We start from the raw sequence: 18,876 nt of genomic DNA, 5'->3' as shown, positions 1-18,876 counted from the left end.
TTCTGTCTTCTATCTTCTCTCTCTCATTTCCTCAAGAATACCTGATACCTTATCAAACACTTTACTGTAATCTCAGAATTCCCTTCAACTAGTAATTCTGTTAAAAAAGGAAATAACATTGATCTGGTCTGACCTAGTTTGGATGAAGCCATGCTGGATGTTTGTAATCACTTCTTTCTTCTCTAGACGCTCACCAACCATCTCTAACCTTTTTTTGAATATTGAGATATTTGCCCTTTTACCGTCCTGTGGTGCCTCTCCTGTTTTCCTTCATCTGTCAGAGATTACCAGTGGTGGCTCAGTAATCACATCCACCATCTTTGGCATTGATTGTGTGACATGGGAGGCACTGGCACAGGACTGCTCATCATGGTGTGCCCATATCAGAAAAGGTGCTGTGCTCTATGAGCAAAGCAGAATTGAATCAGCTCAAAGGAAATGCAGGATGTACACATTCAGAGTATCTATCCAAATGTTCACATGGACTATTTGTGCCCAACATGTGGTAGAGCATTCCCGAACTCGTATGGGTCTGATCAGTCACAGTCTGACACACTGAAACTTGGCTCTAGCATAGTGATGTTATTTTGGTCCTCTTTGAGAACAAAGGACAACCAACCAACCAATCTAAGAATCTAGTTCATCTGGACCAGGGGATTTGAATTCATCAAAGACAGCCAGATGCTCTCATACTATCTCCTTACTTATCTTGGCTATCAGTTCCCTATTAGCTGTTTTACTTTTGTTATTGAGTATGAAGGTCATTCTTGTTGGCAGAGAAAACAGAAACAAAATAGAATTGAATTACCATCTTATTTGGGCTATCAGTTATCATCCTTGAGCATTGTTTCTGTTCTGTCTTAGAGTCTCTTATTTCCCCCAGCACAGCTAAAAACCAAATGAAATCAAATGTTTTTTGGTTGTCCTTAGTTTTTGTAATCAACTTTCATTTATTTTGAACCTTAGCACCCTGGAAACTATTTTTATAGACCTGTGCCTTACTCTTAAATTGATCTTTACTTTCCTGACCTTTCTTTCAACTTCAGTACCACGTATATTTTTTAAAAATTTAAGTGATTGTTGAGTTCCTGGTACATCCTCATTGGTCCACTAAGACGTCTCCCCATTTTTCTCCTCTCTCCAGTTGTTTCCTTTTGTGTCTTCAGAATTTCTTTCCTGGGAGTTTCCCATCCATCGTGGATTGAATTCTCATGTAGAGTTTTCATCTATGCGATCCTACCTTTTATCATTCAAGCCCATTTTACTGATGAGGGAAGTGGGACTTATGGAAAGCCTCTCCCAGCATCACAAAGCTACTCTAGTTGGTGCAGCTGGACCTCACAACCAGGTTTCTCACTCCAGTCCCAGTGCTCTTTCTGGGTTATCCCTTGTTTGTCTTTCCTAAGAGCATATTATGAGTGAAAGCAATCATAATAAAAGTTCCAATCTGTTTTTTCATATCCTCAGAGATAGTATCTCACCTCATCATCCAAGCAGATTAGTGTTTGATAATTTTAGTGTAATCATTTGGTCATTTCTTACTCTGTGTCTGTTCAGCATGCAACGCCCAGTGCTGGAGCTGTGATTCCTCGTCAAGATGCACCTCTTGCAGGGACCCAGCTAAGGTCCTACTCTTTGGAGAATGTCAGTATGAGAACTGTGCCCAGCAGTACTACCTTGACTTGTCTACCAAGACGTGCAAAGGTAACCAGAAGATTTTCCCCCCAAATTTTCTTTTTTAAAATTGGTAACTTGAAAAACATGAATAAATGTCAACCTTTCCATGTGCAGAGAAGAGCAGAAAAAGCGGATTCCATTTGAAATGGTAAATATCTATTAAATAGAGCTTTTGAAAAAAAACTGTATACATTTATTATAATGATGCCAATAGTGCCCTATCTGTTTTTGTTCCCTTCTGATCTTTTGTTTGCTTTCTCTTTTGTATTTTTTAATGTTTCATTGATGTTTTTTTCTTTTTTTCTTCATTTTGCATCTCTTTCATTATCCTTCTTCCCTCTTTACTCCCCTCTCTCACCACAATTGTCTCATTAAAATAAAAGCTCAGCCTTGTAATAAATAAATACACCCAAGCAAAACAAATTCACACCTTCGTTGTGTCTGCAAACATATATACTACTCTGCTAAGCCGCAAGAAGAAGCAGGCTACATCATTACTGACAAAGATGCTTTTGAAGTGTATATGTCTGCATTTAAGTGGTGTAAATACTCCCAAACTAATACCCCTACAAGGTTAAAGTCACCATGCTGAGCAAGCAGTTTTGTTGTGCTTCCATATAGTTGGAAAGCACTGGTGGTTCTAAAAGGTCTTCTGCCATCAAAGAACATTTTCCTTTTTTTAATCCACTTCCCTTGTTATCTCCATAAATTCCGTGATTTTATGCTGCCTTTGAGAAGGAAGAAAGGGGATAAGAAATGAGATACTCCATCACCATTTTGCCCTCTTGAGCAGGCCTCTGAAAATTTCCTTTATTCCATCTTTTCTGTTCCCCTTTCTTCCTCTCTGCCCCATTTCTGGGAGAGGAGCTGGAGCTTAGGCATTAGGCAGGTGGAAAAATTTGGATACTTTAAAAATTCACAGTTGTGTGATAATTCTCCCTCCATCCACTTTCGTTGTCAACTTAGGATGTCTGTTTTCCTTCAACTGAGCACAACTTTTCCATTTTTCCCCCTTCCCACTGGTGGCTGGCTGCTTGTGGTGAAAAGCCAAGATGATCACAAATCTTTTCCTTTGTAAATAACTTTGTGACTGAGCTGGCAGATTTTTCCAAGGGTCTGCTTTACTGATTAAATCCTGCCCTCTCCCTCCCCTGCTGTGGCCCCTAGGTTTATATTGGCCAAATAAATGAATGAGATTAACATTTTAAATCTTCTTTGGAGCACAAGTACAGTCTTGCATGGTTATTGGCTTCTTGGGGACCTAGAAATGTTGGATCCTGGACAAAGAGAAAGGTAGCTAATGGGTGATTTCTACTATTTGCAGCAAGAGCTGGACAAGGCAGAATGTTGTAGAGCATTAACGAAAATAGTACTCTGAGGATAAAACACTTCCTTATCTGTTGCCTTGTAACTATTTGCTAGCTATTTTATGGATATGTCTTGCTTCCTCACCACCCACTATAAAAGATAAACTTAGGTTACAGAGGCTACATCTTATGGGATCTTGGGATTTGGAGTTCAAGTGATCAATCAGCAAACATTTGTTAAGCACCTTCTAGCTAGACCTTGTGCTAGACTCTGTAGCAGACCATCTCTACTCTAAAGGAATTTATATGAGAGTGGGAAAAAGAATTGTATGTAAAAGTGTGTACAGAATAAATGTAAAGTAATTGAAGACAACGGAGAAGGAAATGGCAAACCCAGCTTAGTACCTTTGGCCAAAAACGCTCAATGAACGATATGATCCATGGGGTAACTATGACTGAACAATAACGAAATACATGGACTTTGGGAGGGAGGGTACAAGAAGTTTAGATAATTAGGAATGACTTCATGTAGAAGATGGTACTTGATGTGTTTCTTGAAAGAAGAGAGGAGGACTCTTTGAGGTGGAGGTGAGGAGGGAGTGTGTAGTCCAGGCATGGGGATGGCCAGTGTGAAAAGAGATGGAAATAAGGAGATGGACTGCTGTGCATAAGAAAAGAAAGAAGGCCAGGTTAACTGGATCACAGGGTGTAGAAGAGAGGATGATTTCTGATTAAAGAAAATCACTTTGGCAGCAATATGGAGGATGGAGAACTGAAACAGAGAAATGAACTGGGAGCCCTTTGCAACAGTTCTGGTGAGAGGTGACAAGGGACTGAGCTAAGGAGGGAGCTCTGTGAGTAGAGAAAAAGGGTTGGATGTGAAAATGTTGTGGAGAAAAAACAGTAAGATTTGGCAACTGGATATGTGGAATAAGGGAGAGTGAGGAACCAAAGATGATGTCAATATCTTAGACCTGGGAGACACGCAAAAATATGTGGTGGTGCCTTTGATGGAAAGAGAGAAGTTTGGAATGGGGGGAGATGAATTCTGTTTTGGACATTTTTGCAATGCATTGTCTCTCTGGTGTCCAGTTTGAAATGCCCATTAGGCAATTGTTTATGTGGAACTGAAGCTCAGGAGAGAGTCTGAGGATTAATATACAAATCTGAGATGTTTGCATAGAATGTTTAAGCAAACCCGCTGGAACTGATACAGTTACTGAGAGAGTATAAAAAGAGAAGAGGGACAGAACACATCGGTATAATCTCTTCATTCTATATATATAAAACCAGGCCAAGATAAATGTAAGTAAAAGACCCTGGATTCACACCAAAATCATCTGACTCCACATCCAGTGGTTTTTTTGTTTTGTTTTTGTGTTTTTGTGTTTTTTTTTGTGCATCTCTCAGGATGTCCACCACAGTGCTAGACTTACATTAGGCGCTCATGGAGCCATTGGAATGGTGAATTTCACTCCTTGAAATGATGGGTTTGTCACATCATATTGAACATTTCTCTCTGAATAGAGAGAAATCCCACAAAATTTATTCTCTCCAGTAAAGTAAGTGATCAAGTAATCCAAACTTTGAGTAACATGTGCTAAATGCTCTGGGTTCCCATGGTGACAGTAACTATATTCTTCATTGTGGTTGACATCCCTGTTAATTTTTTGAAAAAGTAAGAACAACAAATCTGTATGTTTGTGTCAGAGTAGGGCACTATAATTAAGTATGCTTGTTTTGGAGCCAAAATAAGGATAATATGCACTGAAGCCTGGAGGACCGGAACAGAGGTTTATTTCACATTTACACATGGTCTCCCTATACCGAGCAGGACCTGTAGCAGCACTGACCCATCCTTGTATGTGTCCATATCAGGCACTGTTAGGAAACATTTAACCTTAGAAAAGAATCCAGGTTACTACATGGGATGTGCTCATAAAAGACCTTATTTCTCTTAGACCTGTTATGTTGTCCTCACTTTACCCTCTGCCATGGGAGCCTCTAGCCACAGGCAGTTTCCAGAGAGGTATTGAACACTTGTGTCCCAGGTGTACAGGAAAGTAGCCATTCCTACTTGGCTTTGTCTCTTCTTTTTAGAATGTGACTGGAGCTGCAATTCATGCCAGGGTCCACTGAGCACAGACTGCCTGCAGTGCATGGATGGCTATGTGCTTCAGAACAGCATCTGTGTGGAGCAGTGCTCACTTTCCTTTTACAGAGACTCGGACCATTGCAAGAGTAAGTGTCTATGTGCCTAACCCTGGCTTCTCCATTTTCCCAGACGTGCTGGTCCTTTCATAGACCTCAGATGTTGTCATAAAAGGGCAAATTCTTTACAAATTAGATTGTGAAGTTCCTTGTGGGTAGAAACTATCTTTTTCCTTTTCTTTAAAGCCCGGAACTTAGCACAGTAGGTGCTTAATAAACATTTATTGACTGACAGATTTTTTTAAAACAAGCATTTATTAATTCTCCTTCTTACTACTCCCTCCCTCATTGAGCAGTTTTTTTTAAGAAGAAAGAAAAAACCCTGATGACAAGGATATCTGTAGGTCCAGTGAAACAAATTCCTAAATTGGCCATGTCCAAAAACATATATCTCATGCTACATTTTAAGTCCATCTGCTCTCCTGACATAGCGTGTTATCAGCATAGTACCTAGACAGTCCATTAGTTATCTCTTACACTAGTTTGATAAACAGGTACCTGATCTCTAGCCACCTCTGCCCCTGCCATGTACAGACCACCTAGTCCAGTTCTCAGTTGGCAATGCTTACTCATAATCACCCTTTCATTCTTCTTTGGATAAACCCCAATATTTTAATTCCCCAGAGACCATCTTCCATGATGATCATCCTTAAACCGTCATTGGAATAATATTGATGCAAAAAATGAGCCTTTATTTCAAGGAGAAGCTTAGGGGTATTAAGGAAATACTTTCTACCTCTTGTTCAGTTTTGGGCTTGGCTCGTTATCTGTTTACAGTGTCTAAGTTGTATGTGGGGGCAACTAGGTGTTGAAACAGATAGAGTTCTGGTCTGGAGTCAGGAGGACTTACCTTACTGAGTTCAAATATGGCTTCAGACGCTAGCTCTGTGACTCTGGGCAAGTCACTTAACCCTACTGACCTCAGTTTCCTCATCTATAAAATGAGTGAAAGAAGAAAATGGCAGACCACTTCCAGTATATTTGCCAAGAAAATCCCAAATGAGGTAACAAAGAGTTGGACTCAGAAACAATTGAACAACAAAAACTGTATGTATGTGGACTGGTTCCATGTACCGTCTTTCACACTGAACAGTAGACACACTTCATCCATTTGACATATTCTCTGTGGGATAGTTAGGGTAGACATTGTATGTGTGTGTGTGTGAGATTATGGCCATATTATGCCATTGATGAGGCTCTATTCCAGGGTTTAATGCAACCACCACACTCTCATTCATGAACAAGGACACCTGGAGCATCCATCATCTTTAAAGAATCTAGCTTACGTTTTATTTCTGTCCTGGAACCTAGGTCAGTGGCATACTTTTGGTGAACGTACAGGTCTTTCCATTTTGGACATCACTTGGCATTAAGATGAGGTCATCAAATAAAGTTATTATATATTACATATAATTATAGTATAGTATATAATTAATATATTATATAATTCCATTATGTTATAATTATAATTATGTTATAAATTACACATAAACAATATATCATGTTTTATATATACATGGCACATACCTTATTGGAGGAGGATGTTTAAGGTAGAATTTTTTATAGTAAATAATGAGTATGGGGGGGGTCATGTATTCTTTATCTGAAAATATAATTTATGAAAACCTGCCTCTACCTTTCTTAAACCAGGTTATTTTTGCAAAGATTTTTAAGACAGGGGAAAGTAGGCATGTGGGTCCATAGAAACTGCCATACCCCATACCTTGACTCTTTCTTTGGAGAATGAATAATATGGTCCATGGTTTTTTTTTTTTCTTTTTATGGACTTCCACTCTTCCAATTTGTTGCTTCATTTGGCTTTGTTTTTTAGGCTGTGGCGAGCACTGTCTCGAATGTCTGGGTCCCCATGAGTGTACTCGCTGTGAAGAACCGTTTCTCCTCTTTCAAGCCCAGTGTATCCAGAAATGCAGCCAGCGATATTATGTAGACATCAGGACACAGAGATGCATGGGTGAGGCTTGTCTGAGGGGAAGCATCTTTATCTGTATGCTTGTTCCCATTAATTTTTGTGATATAGGGATAGGAAAACCTGAGGAAACGCCTACAGCAATTGACATCTTCCCATGCAAATTTGTCAATTAGCAGAGTAGATAGTTTATAAAAATTCAATCTGGTAATTCCTTTGTACAGATCATTCCTACCTCTAAACGTCTTTAGGGAGGAGGACCCCCAAACTAATATATAATGGAATGGAAAGACTGCAGTAAGGTCTCTATTGAGAGTGCAATGTTGAGATGAATTTTAAAATTCAGCCTTATTGCTGAGCAGCTAGAATTGTCAAAATATAGATTGGACCAGTTGGTATGGTTAGACTAGAAATTTCTTTTTATATGTATAGAAGTGCTTCTGGTTAAAACCAAAGAAACCAAATCATTTCAGTTGCCTTTTCTCCATATTAGGTGAATGAGCATTTTTCAAGCTCATTTTTTCCATGTATAGGAAAAAAATAACAAACAAAAACATGTTCCAAGTTTTCCCCCCTTTAAGGAGACTTTGGAGATCCATAATTCCATCATTGTGGGTGTTGTCCATCCTTCATTCTTGAGTGGTGTCAGAAGGGTGATGTCTTGACTTGCAAGTGAATTGGATTTAAGTGAGACAGCTGTGCAAAATCATCAGCCTCACAGCACAGTCACAGATCATAACTCTTTTGGTCAAGTAGACTTGGTAAATTGATATAGCTGAAAAGCATCACCTGGGAGCCTGGCCTAGACTTGTCCTCAGACAGTGGAAATCCAGCTTGTCAGTGAACCTTGTGTCTGGGTAGGACACCGCTGGGCAGAGCACCCCTTCCTCTGGCTTGACTTTTGAGAAGTTGGCGTTGGTCCATTCCTAACAGCTATCATTGTAAGGTGTCCTTTTCTGTCCATCCGATGTCCCTCCGTTTCTCTTTGGACCACCCTATAAATTTGATTTTTCAGAGATTTGGGTGTTCTCTGATCTCTGACTATGCATCGTTATCAGTCAGGCAATAAATATTTTTTATGTACCTACTATGTGCAAAGTGCTGTGTAAGTGATGGAGAAAGGCAAAATACAGTCCCTGCTCTCAAGTTGCTCAAACTCTAGTGGAGAAGAATGCTGATATTTTAAAAAATGGATTTTGCTTTAGGGAACAAATTTGGGTTATTGAATGTGCTGTGGAGTTTCACAAATGTAATCCAGTCTACTTTCTTCCTTCAATTCTGGGCCAAGTTCATTGTCCCTCTGTTGTGCCTGTCTGAGATAGGATGAATAGTGGGATAACTAAATGGTTGCCCATCTCCCTCCATTTCCCAGGACCAGTAGCAGGCATTTCATTTTTCTCATGTGGATTGTTTGAATAGGTTCTCTTGAACATTAGTGGACCTCATTGAGGATGTCCTATCATACTTTTGAGCTGGATGTCATCCATAAACAGAAGTTTCCTCATGATAGCATGGAGGTGATCCTGGATTTTCAAAGGTTATTCCAGTAGAGCCTGGTTCTACCAAGCAGCAAAGTTTTCAGGTCTTACCCTGGTGCCAGATTGTCTCGTTTGAGGGTCAGGCCAACTAAACAGGGACAGACACATCAAACAAAGAGCAATGCTGCGTGACCCTCGGTTGTGTGTGGTTTTCCTTCCACTTCTGCAGGGATGTTGGAAAAGTGATAGGGAAGGTGGCCAAGGACCCCAAAGCATAGGGTCTTTTGGACTATTTAAATATACTTACTAGAAATGTGAGATTCTTATCCAGCCAAATTTAGATAAGCCTCTCTAAGTCAAAATCTGAATTTACAAATCAGGGAGGATTATTGCTTTACAATCCTTCCCCCATTCTCAAAAGTGTTCACTTTACCAAATGACTCACTACAGTTGTTATCTAAATTGATCCCTGAAAGGACTTAAAAGGATCTAGTAAACAAAAATATAATTTATATGGAATATTTTTCCTACTTATTTTTCAAAACTTAATCCAGAAATCATCTCTTCCATGTAGCTTTCTCTGATTTCACAAGGTTGATAATAACTTCCCCCTTGGACTTTACCCAGTTATTTATTTTGTAACCCTCTAATTCACTTATGTAATGTAGCTATCTGTGTGTGTATGTGCGTGCGTGTGTGTGTGTGTGTGCGTGCGTGTGTGTGTGTGTGTGTGTGTATGTGTGTGTGTGTATTGATCTTTTTCATTCCTTAGTGGTTAATTCTATGAGGTTGCTCTGAACACTGAATTAGTGAATGCCGAACCATTTCTTCTAGGGGAAATTCAGGGTTGTGTTCCTGCGAGCCCCTGGTCACAGCGCTGCCATAAACATTTTCTGGGACTACCTCGTATTGGCAAATTGCCTTTTCCTTTTTCTGAATGTTCCATATTTATTCATTAACACTGAACTCATGGTCAACAGCACTCTAACTCATGACTGAATGAAGCTTATCGAACATACATTTTTTTTCTCACAGTTTTCTTGCACTTAAGAACACTAGACTTCAGATGCTTGGGGGTCATTTTACCTCCCCCCCAAATCACTAACAGAAGGCACAAAATTAAATAGACTGAGAAGGACATTTGCTTACAGTATGAGAACTAAAAGAAGAAGGCACAGTGTCCATCACCTTATTTAATTTGAGCTAGGAACATGCACATAAGGTGACTCAAACCTTTTTCACTACTCTCCACAAGTCCATGAATGACCACAAAATTATGGTAAGCATTTATTTGGGGGTTACAAATAAAATTTAGCAAGTAGGCAAATTCATAAATATAAAGCCTACAGATAATGAACATTAACTATGCATATACACATGTTTTAAATACATATGTACACATGTATGTACCTAAGCATACATGCATATATGTGTACCTATACATATACATGTGCGTATATATATATTTATATACGTATAATTTTTTTTACTAGGTAAAGAGGTCACTCTCTGCCTCATTTTATATTAAGCCTTAATCACTGAATGGACTTAGCCTCAGTCAAACTGAAACTTGTTAAAGACCTCAGCTTAAAAAGGTCAAGATCCCCCAGTGCATCCTGGGTCATCTCCAGTTGTCCTGATCCATGTCTTGCCATTGGACCCAGATGACTCTGGGGGAGAAAGTGAGGTTGATGACTTTGCACTGACCTGCCTCACTTAAATCCAATTCACTTGCATGCCATTGCATCACCTCCCTGATGTCATGGTCCTCTTTTAGAATGAAGGATAGGCAGCAACACTACATATACATATTTTAATATTTTATTTTATAATACTTATATTTTAATATTTTAAAATACTTATACTTACTGCACAGAATCATTCATTATGTTCTGTGTGATAGACACACAGCATAAGGGCTCATATTTTCTCTAAATGGTATGTTTCCCTTTGCCGTTTGCGCCTAGCACAATTACCTACACACAGTAAGAGGTAGCAAATGCTTATTGTGTGAAAGCTGAATTTATGCTATTATGGGGTCTGAAATCCCACCCTGTTTGACCCCTGATTTGATTCCTGTTTGAGGAATAATTTTCTGTGCAGTGATTAGAGTCTTCTTAATGTTGACTGGGGAGTTGTTTTCTGTTTTTGCTTTAACTTTTGACTGGAGACTTGGGAGCCCTTTCGAACCTCTGACAGTAACGGGGCTGCCTTCATTGTTTCCTGTTCCTGACAGCCTGTCCCCCAGGGTGTTTGGAGTGCAGCCGTGAGGAACAGTGCCATCTCTGTGATCATGGCATGTCTCTCAAGAACGGGCTTTGTGTCTCCAGCTGTGCTCCCAGCTTCTCTGGCCATCTCCAGAATGGAACGTGTCATGGTGAGTGCCCGCTGAGGGATTCTCATCTGACAGCCTTGGGAATTCACCTACACTTTCTCAATGGGCAGGCTATGTAGTCAGCAGGAAAGGCAGCATTTGTTAAAGAGCTCGCACTTAACAGTATTCCCACTTCTGTGTGGGCATCTTGAGTTGCTTAGGAACAAAGGACTTCTTGCGGACATTGGCAAAGGATGAGAGCTGAGCCAGAATACTGTAGGTTTTTTTTAATGGGAGAAAATAATAACCCACTTACAGCAGCCCAGAGTGTCAATATATAGAATGATCATTTGAGATATGATTGTATCTACATGGAGGTCAGAATGCGGGCACATTTGGTATGAATAAATATCTGGTAAGTGCACATTTCTGAAACAAATAGTCCGAGAAGTCAACCTCTTTTCCATTATGAGTGTGCTAAAGGAAGTAGAGGGGAGTCTCTCCAAATGCATAAATAAATAAATGATTTACAATATCCAGTTGTTCATATAAATTACAACTGACATTTGAACATCGCACTTTAAAGTAAATAAATCTCTGAAGTCATTTTGTAACTGTTACTAATTTTTATCGTTTTTGGCTAAACTGCTCTCCCATTTGTAAATCCCTCAGTAATTGAGAATTCAGCTTAGTTTCCTAGGCATGTCGTGTAGAAATCCTCCTGTGAAGGCTAATCACATTCCCATCGATGAATAAGCATTCCTTAAGGACCTTAAGTGTCTCTGGGCACTCTAGAACAGATTTACAGTATAAGATTTCCCACCAAAATCCAGCATTCCCACGTTGTCCTTTGTGACCTAGGTATAGGAAGGAGCCCTAGGCGTTTCATCCCAAGTATTATAGTTTGGCTTAGGGATGCTGCTTCCTTATATTGCAACATCCCTAATAGGGATATTTCATTCCTAGTAGTGAACATAATTTTAGGACTTCTGAGCCTTGGTTAATTTTGCATCTTAACAAATATGATGTCAGAAGTTGAATCCAAGCAGCAACTGATTAAGATTTGCTGCTAATGTATCCTTGTAACAAAAAAGCCTATTTTGAAGATTCTGTTTTGGATTGCAATTAGACATTTCTTTTGCCTTTTAGTCTTAATGCAGGGGTTTGAAGACTATTTTGTGTCATAGACCCCTCTGCTAAGTCTCAAGGCCCTTCTCAGAATGTTTTTAAATGTACCAAATAAAGAACATACTATAACCAAAAAAGATAATTATATTGCAATGTAATCATCAAAATTTTTTAAAAGAAATGTTTAAGAACCCTTGGTTAAGAACCACTCCTTAATGAGATTTATATACAAGTGATTTGGATTATCACCGGGACATAGATTTTAAAGGCTAAAAGAATGAAGGCTAGACCTTAGGGATCATCGATTCCAAACCCTTCATTTTACAGATGAGGAAACTGAGGGAGGTTAAGTGAACTACCCAAATCTAGCAAGTGTCTGAGGCAGGATTCAAGTCAAATTCAGTTCTTTATTCACTATACAACCCTTCCCAACATATTCACTGACCTAGATTTTCATCTACGATAGTTCCATATAAACATACCAGCATAGATTATCTGACAAAGAAGCAGGCAATGTGTCCATGTCTGATATTGCTGGTTTTGTGTTTGTTTTTTCCCTAGACAGCACCTATACTCATATCCTTCAGACAAACGCTTCCCTTGCCTTGGGGATTGGCTCAGTGAGGTCCCTGGATTTCTCCTTGCTGAATACCCATGCTGGAGAAGGCAGAAGCAGAGATCTGTTGTTCCATCTTGTCAGCCTCCCCACAAATGGCCAATTGGTGCTTCTAGTGAATGGGAAAGAGGTTCCCCTAGGTGCAGCTGACCATTTTAACTGGGAAGATCTGAGAGAGAAAAGAGTCCGTTTTGTGCACAGCAAAGACAAGCCCAGGTAATTCAGCACGTGACTACCTCTTCTTTCCTTCCTCTCAACCTCCCCTCTCAAACAGGAGATTCTTGGTTTCTTGGGATGATAAGATATTGTCTAAGTCCAAAGCAGTTTCATCTGACTGCTACCATCTCCCTGTAACTGCTCAGCAAATGTGCTTCTGTTACAGATATTTTCACTTTATCACATAATTATGGGTAATTCTCGGATGTGACAGGAAAGTTCCTGGTGCAATTACATAGCTGTGAAGTTCAATAGAAAGCGAATCTATCATAAATGTAGCTGCCCCAACTGCCCTGTCTTCATCTATTACAGTAAATATTTTATTTATTTATCATTTTGTCATGAAACATGCTCTGATAGTAATTATTCATTTCCAAGAATATTAAAAATGAGACTTGAAAGCAGTCAACTCTTAATTATTGAGTCTATGGATTAATTGTGGTTAATTTTTCAACTAATCCATATTTCTCCCACCACTTGCTACATGGCGGTCTCCTTCTCCTACCTCAGATAGTGTATGTCCTGTGAATGCAAACTGATCTTACCATTAGGTATTGGGATAGTTAAATTAAGCCTGGACAGACTAGTGGTTCATGCCTGTAATCTTAGCTACCTGGGAAGCTGAGGCACATGGAACCTTGAGTTTGGGAGTTCTAAGCTGCAGTATGCTAAGCAAATCAGGTGTCCTTGCTAAATTCACCATCAGTAAGGTGGGTGCCTGGGAATGACAGGTCCACTAGATTTACTAAAGAAGAGTGAACAGGTCCAGGTTGGAAACTGAGTAAGTCCAAGCTTGCATGTTAAGCAGTAGTGAAGTTCATCTGGCGAGTAGTCCTTGCACTTCTAGACTTGATAATATAGTGTGATGTTTAAAAAGTTTGAAAGACAGAGTGTCTGGAGAATTGAATTATTTTATTAACAAGGCTATCATGTTTATTAATAAAAAGAGGTCGGTGGCACTCTTGAATGCCAAAGACCCCTCATGTTGCAATGTGGGGCTGGACTATATTCCAAAGAGGGTCTTGGGGTCTTGGTCAGAGAGACTATTGGTTTTCATGTCACCTATCTGACAAAAGGGAGAATCTGCATTTTCCCAGACCTCTCTGAGTGAACACAATAAGCAAGAACGTTCCCTTTAACCTAAACTTAAAATTTCTTTTATTGAATTTGATTAGATTTTTAGTCTGGTAAGTCTTTGCCTAAAATTTCCCACACAGGTTGATTTTTGGATGAGGAAGTCGAAAAGGGGGAAGACTTTGGTCCTGATTCAATGATTAGTTATTGATACAAGAGAGAAATAATAATTTCTCTCAATCAGAAGACCCAGAGAAAGAAGGAAGAAGGCAAGAAGAGAAGGGAGGGAAAAAAAGGAAGGAAGGGAGAGAGGGAGGGAAGAAGGAAGAAAGGAAAGAAAAAGGAAGGAAAAAAGAGAAAGAAGAAGGAAGGAAGGGAAAATGGAAAGAAGGAAGGAAAGAAGAACAGAAAGGTAGGCACAAAGAAAGGAAAGAACGTAGAAAGGAAGGGAAGAAGGAAGATAGAAAGGAAAGAAAACTGGAAAGAAGGAAAAAAAGGAAGGAAGGACATCTAATCATTTAGATTAACCTTATTTTGGATCAACCATCTCACTCCTTTTTATCCACAGTGCAAACCATTTTAAGTTGACTGTAGGTTCAAAAAGGCATCTGGAATTAAAGGCATAGAAAGGATATTAGCTGAATGTCTATGGATGCATTGACTTACTGTCAGATTGAATATTTGCTATTTCAGTTCTGCCACAAAGGGGACAGGACGGTTGGGAGGCAGATAAATACGAAGTCTTCTTTTTGTATTAGCTCATTGATGACAATGCTGGCAACCTCAAAAAGAAAGAAGTTAAATGTTGACTGTACTCATAGCAACAGTAATAAATGTGTCTCAGTCCTGAAGGAGACCAGGCAGCATTATGGGGAGAATTGCTACAGATTCACCAATCATTCTATCTGGGTAACAACATACACATGTATAAATGTGTACACAACAGATATAAAGGAAATAAAAGGTATTTTATATGGGACCACGTGAGCATTTGAGGGGTAGGGAATTGACAAAGCCTGCATTTAAAAGGTGGTTTTTGAACTGCATCTTTTAAAAATTATTTATTTAGTATTTTATTTTTCCCCAATTACATGTTAAAAACAGTTAAAAACAATGCTTAACATTTGTTTTTAAAATTTTGATTTTGAGCTGTATCTTAAAGGAAGTGAGGGATTCTGTGAGGGGGAGGTGAAAAAGGGAGGTACATCCTAGGTGTGTGTGTTTGTGGGAATTAAAGACTTAGAGATGGGTCATAGATGAAGTACGCTGTGTGAGACACAGAGAAAATCAATTTGGCTGGATCCAAAGCAGTTAGGAAGGGGAGTAATGCAGAACAAAGCCGGAAAGCTAGATTGCAGCTAAGTTTAAAAGGGCTTTAAAAGCAAAACAGAGAAGTTTCTATTTTACCCTGATGGTCATAGGGGGCCACTAGAGTTTACTGAGTGATGGAATGACATGGTTCAATCTATGCTGAAGGAAAATCTCTTTTGTATCTGGCAGGGAGAAGAGTTAGGAGGCTGTTGCAATAAGGATTTCCAAATGCATTTATATGAAATAACACAATTTTATTTTTCTACCAGACCTGTGATTTCATAGGGAATTCTTAATGACAGAACTCCCTCTACCAAAGCCAATCGCTTCTTCACCTCCGCCTGTTAGCATCCTTAGCTTCCTTCAAGACTCAACTCAAATACCATCTTCTGCAGGAAGCCTTCCCACCCAACCCACCCCTAGTTTCTAGTGCTTTCCCCTCTAAGGTTGGCTTCTATCCAGTCTGTGTCTTGTGTATACCATTTGTGAGTGTATTATATGTGTGTATATATATATATATGTGAGAAAGTATGTATCTTGTAATATGTATTATGAGAGGGAAACTATATATGTGTGTATATGTGTTTACATATAATATATATTTGTGTGAATATATGTATGTATATATGAGGAAATATATATTTCATTATATATATATTTAAGGGGGAAATATATGTGTATATATTATATTTATGTATATATGTGGGGAAATATATGTTATAAGGTAGAAACATATGTACATATATGTGTATGTATATATTTATATATATCTATATATGTGTGTGTGTATGTGTATCTATGCTTCCCTCTTGTAAGTTCCACGAGTCAGTCAGTCCAATAAACACTCATTAAGTACCTCCTGTATGTCAGACACTGTGCTGAGCTGTGGGCGTGCAAAGAAAGGCAACGAACGTTACCTTCCTCTGGGAAGCCCACAATATGATGTACTGAGGGCAGGAACCATTTTTGAATTTTCTTTTTATGCCCAAGGCTTATTAGCTCAATGCCTGGTACATGGTAAGTAACAGACTCCTAAATGCTTGTTGATGGATTGGAACTTATAGTCAAGGGTTGTCTGATGCTCTCAGAGGTTAAGTGCCTTACTCAGAGCCACCCACCCAGTCTGTGTCACCATCAGGACTTGAACCTAGGTCTTCTTACTTAGGTCAAGTCTCTCTCTGCTACATCTTGGCTGCCTCTCTGATACAATATGTGCGGTAAATAATACTCCCCCAGCCACTCTTCTGCTCACTTTGTTGGAAGTATTTCTACAGATTTCACTGCCTTACATCAAACCTTCCCACCTCCAAATATACCCTGTTGTACACATTATTGTATTTGTCTGTCAGGTCACATAGGCCATTCATGGGCAGTCACTGACCACTAGCTGTGCACCGCTGTACCGTTAGCGTTCTCTCTCCCCTAATTGTGTTGTAGGATTTTTCATTTGAATACTCTAAAATTGCATTTGGATCAGAAATACATCATATATTCTCAAGGGAGGTGCTTTCGACATCTTTCTTTTCACAGCTACTTCTGACAAATCTATTTCAGTCTCATCTTTTTTTTTTTTTTTTTGCCCCAAGGGGTTTGTGGCAGTGGTCCAAGAGGTTTGCGTGAAATTCTTATGCGTGCTTTCAGCAGTTAAAAATTGTAAAGAATATTATGAATTTAGTAGTAAATTATCTTTGGGGTTCACAACACATTTTTTTTGTTTGAAAGGGGCTCACAGAACAAAAAAGTTGGGAGCCATAAGTCTAAGGCAAGCTGATATTCTTTCACTTTATTTGCATACTAATTATTCTTAGCTTACTTTTTGCATATTATAATGATGAATTTCGAGAATAGAAAAAAGCAAACAAAAAAAGGAAACTGAAATGTGATTAGGTGTTGGAAAAAGAAAGCTATGGAAATAAGAATGATCCAGAAAAGGAACCATCCACAGTCTGTTGTTTCATGTTTTTAAAAGACGAAGACAAGCATTCCATCCTTTCATGTTCAAGTGAGATATACTTTGGAAGCAAAGGTAACCTATTACTATAATTATTGTAAGTTCCAAGATAAGCCTACGCTGCTGGAGTCTTCCATATTGGTCTCTTGGTGTTCCTTCCATTAGGAGGAGCTACCCTGCTACATCTGGAAAAATTCACATTGCCAAGGAATGATGGTGTACAAGGCTAGGGGGTGGAAAAGAGGAAGATAAGAGGAGGGAAGGAACATTATCTATTTGGAACTTAATTGAAACTGTGCAAAAAAAGTTACATAGGATGCCCCAAGGTTCAAGATCTTTCAGAAGCATTGATCTCTCACTTCCTTTTTCATTAGCTCATTTTGGGAAATGATGATAATTACATAGGGAAGCAACAGCCAGGACGATTTCCTGACTTCTTATGAGTAGTTCCTGACAAGATCTGCGGGAAAGAGGTTCCTTGTGCTGGTCTGGAAACTGAAATACCAAGTGCAGAATCAAGACCTAACACTTGATTCTTTAACTCTGAGTATACTGATAAATTTTGTAATTGCTTATTTTTTTCTTTTTCTAATATTTATTTTATTTTTAATTTATAGAATAAAATAAGTATTCCCATACGTAAACTGCAAATATCCATTATGTATAACTTGCTAATCCTTCTAAATATATAATTATCATGTTAATTTCTTTCTTTTTTTCCTTTTTTCTTCCCTCCCCCACCCTGAAAATGATTTGCGTTAGACACAAATAGGTATATATTTGTAAAACTATTCTACATATATTTCTATCTGTTCTTTCTCTGGATTCAGATAGTCTTTCTTCATATATCCTTTGCTTTTAATTTTTATATTTATAATAGTCAAAATGACTTAGTCACTCAAGTAACCAGTGGTTTTTTTTTATTAGTCTGTCCCTTCCACTCCTCCTCTTCCGCTATCAAACTAAAAATGAGCAAATAAATCCAAAACCCAAATCCCTCAATATATACTTACATAATCTGGCAAAACAAATTCCACATTAACCAGGTTAGCCAGATCTAAAAACATTATTTCTCTTTCTGCATTTTAAGTTCATCACCTCTCTGTCAGGAGGTGAGTGGTATGCATGCTTCCTCTTCATTCCTTTGCACTTAATTTTTAAATTTAATTTTTTAAAATTTATTTATTTATTTGTTGATCAGAGTTTTTAAATCTTTCAAAGTTATATTTTCTCTTTAACATAATCATTGTATAAATTGTTCCCTCAGTTTTGCTCACTTCTCTCTGCATCTGTTCATAGAGAGAAGCCTTCCCATTTCCTCTGAAATTGTCCATTTAATTATTTCTCATGACAAAATAATATTCCTTTATATTCTCTTCATGAATTTTGCAAACTTAACATAGGAAACCACAATATTATGTAGGTACTATGCAATTGAATGATTAAGTTGTGGGTTATATTTTTATCCAAACTTCATCCTGGGTAATTATGCTTTAATTTCCAGTATACCTGTCACAAGAAGGGAATATGGTATAGTGGACAAAGAACTGGCTTTGAGATCAGGGAGGCTACCCTGCTACAATTCAACAACAATGCCCAACATAGTGGCCCAATATTGACTATGTGAATTAACCCTTCAGTGGCTAGGCAATTTCCTGAGATGAAG

The 18,876-nt window shown here is 38.6% G+C and overlaps 1 protein-coding gene across 3 annotated transcripts in view; it reads left to right on the top strand.

Annotated features, from left to right (window-relative positions):
• The window catches only part of FRAS1 (Fraser extracellular matrix complex subunit 1), a 469,972-nt gene that overhangs the window by 273,833 nt on the left and 177,263 nt on the right, over positions 1-18,876 (top strand). For all 3 annotated transcript variants that reach the window (XM_072623600.1, XM_072623599.1, XM_072623598.1), the window contains 5 exons: positions 1,558-1,704; positions 5,085-5,225; positions 7,027-7,167; positions 10,837-10,977; positions 12,604-12,874. In XM_072623600.1, the coding sequence (XP_072479701.1) occupies positions 1,558-1,704; positions 5,085-5,225; positions 7,027-7,167; positions 10,837-10,977; positions 12,604-12,874 (841 nt within the window). The remainder of the gene's footprint in view (positions 1-1,557; positions 1,705-5,084; positions 5,226-7,026; positions 7,168-10,836; positions 10,978-12,603; positions 12,875-18,876) is intronic.

The sequence above is a fragment of the Notamacropus eugenii genome, chromosome 7, assembly GCF_028372415.1.
Source record: "Notamacropus eugenii isolate mMacEug1 chromosome 7, mMacEug1.pri_v2, whole genome shotgun sequence".
In the NCBI taxonomy this organism is placed as follows: Eukaryota; Metazoa; Chordata; class Mammalia; order Diprotodontia; family Macropodidae; genus Notamacropus; species Notamacropus eugenii.
The sequence above is the reverse complement of the archived record's forward strand: the minus strand, read 5'-3'. Positions and strand labels throughout refer to the sequence as shown.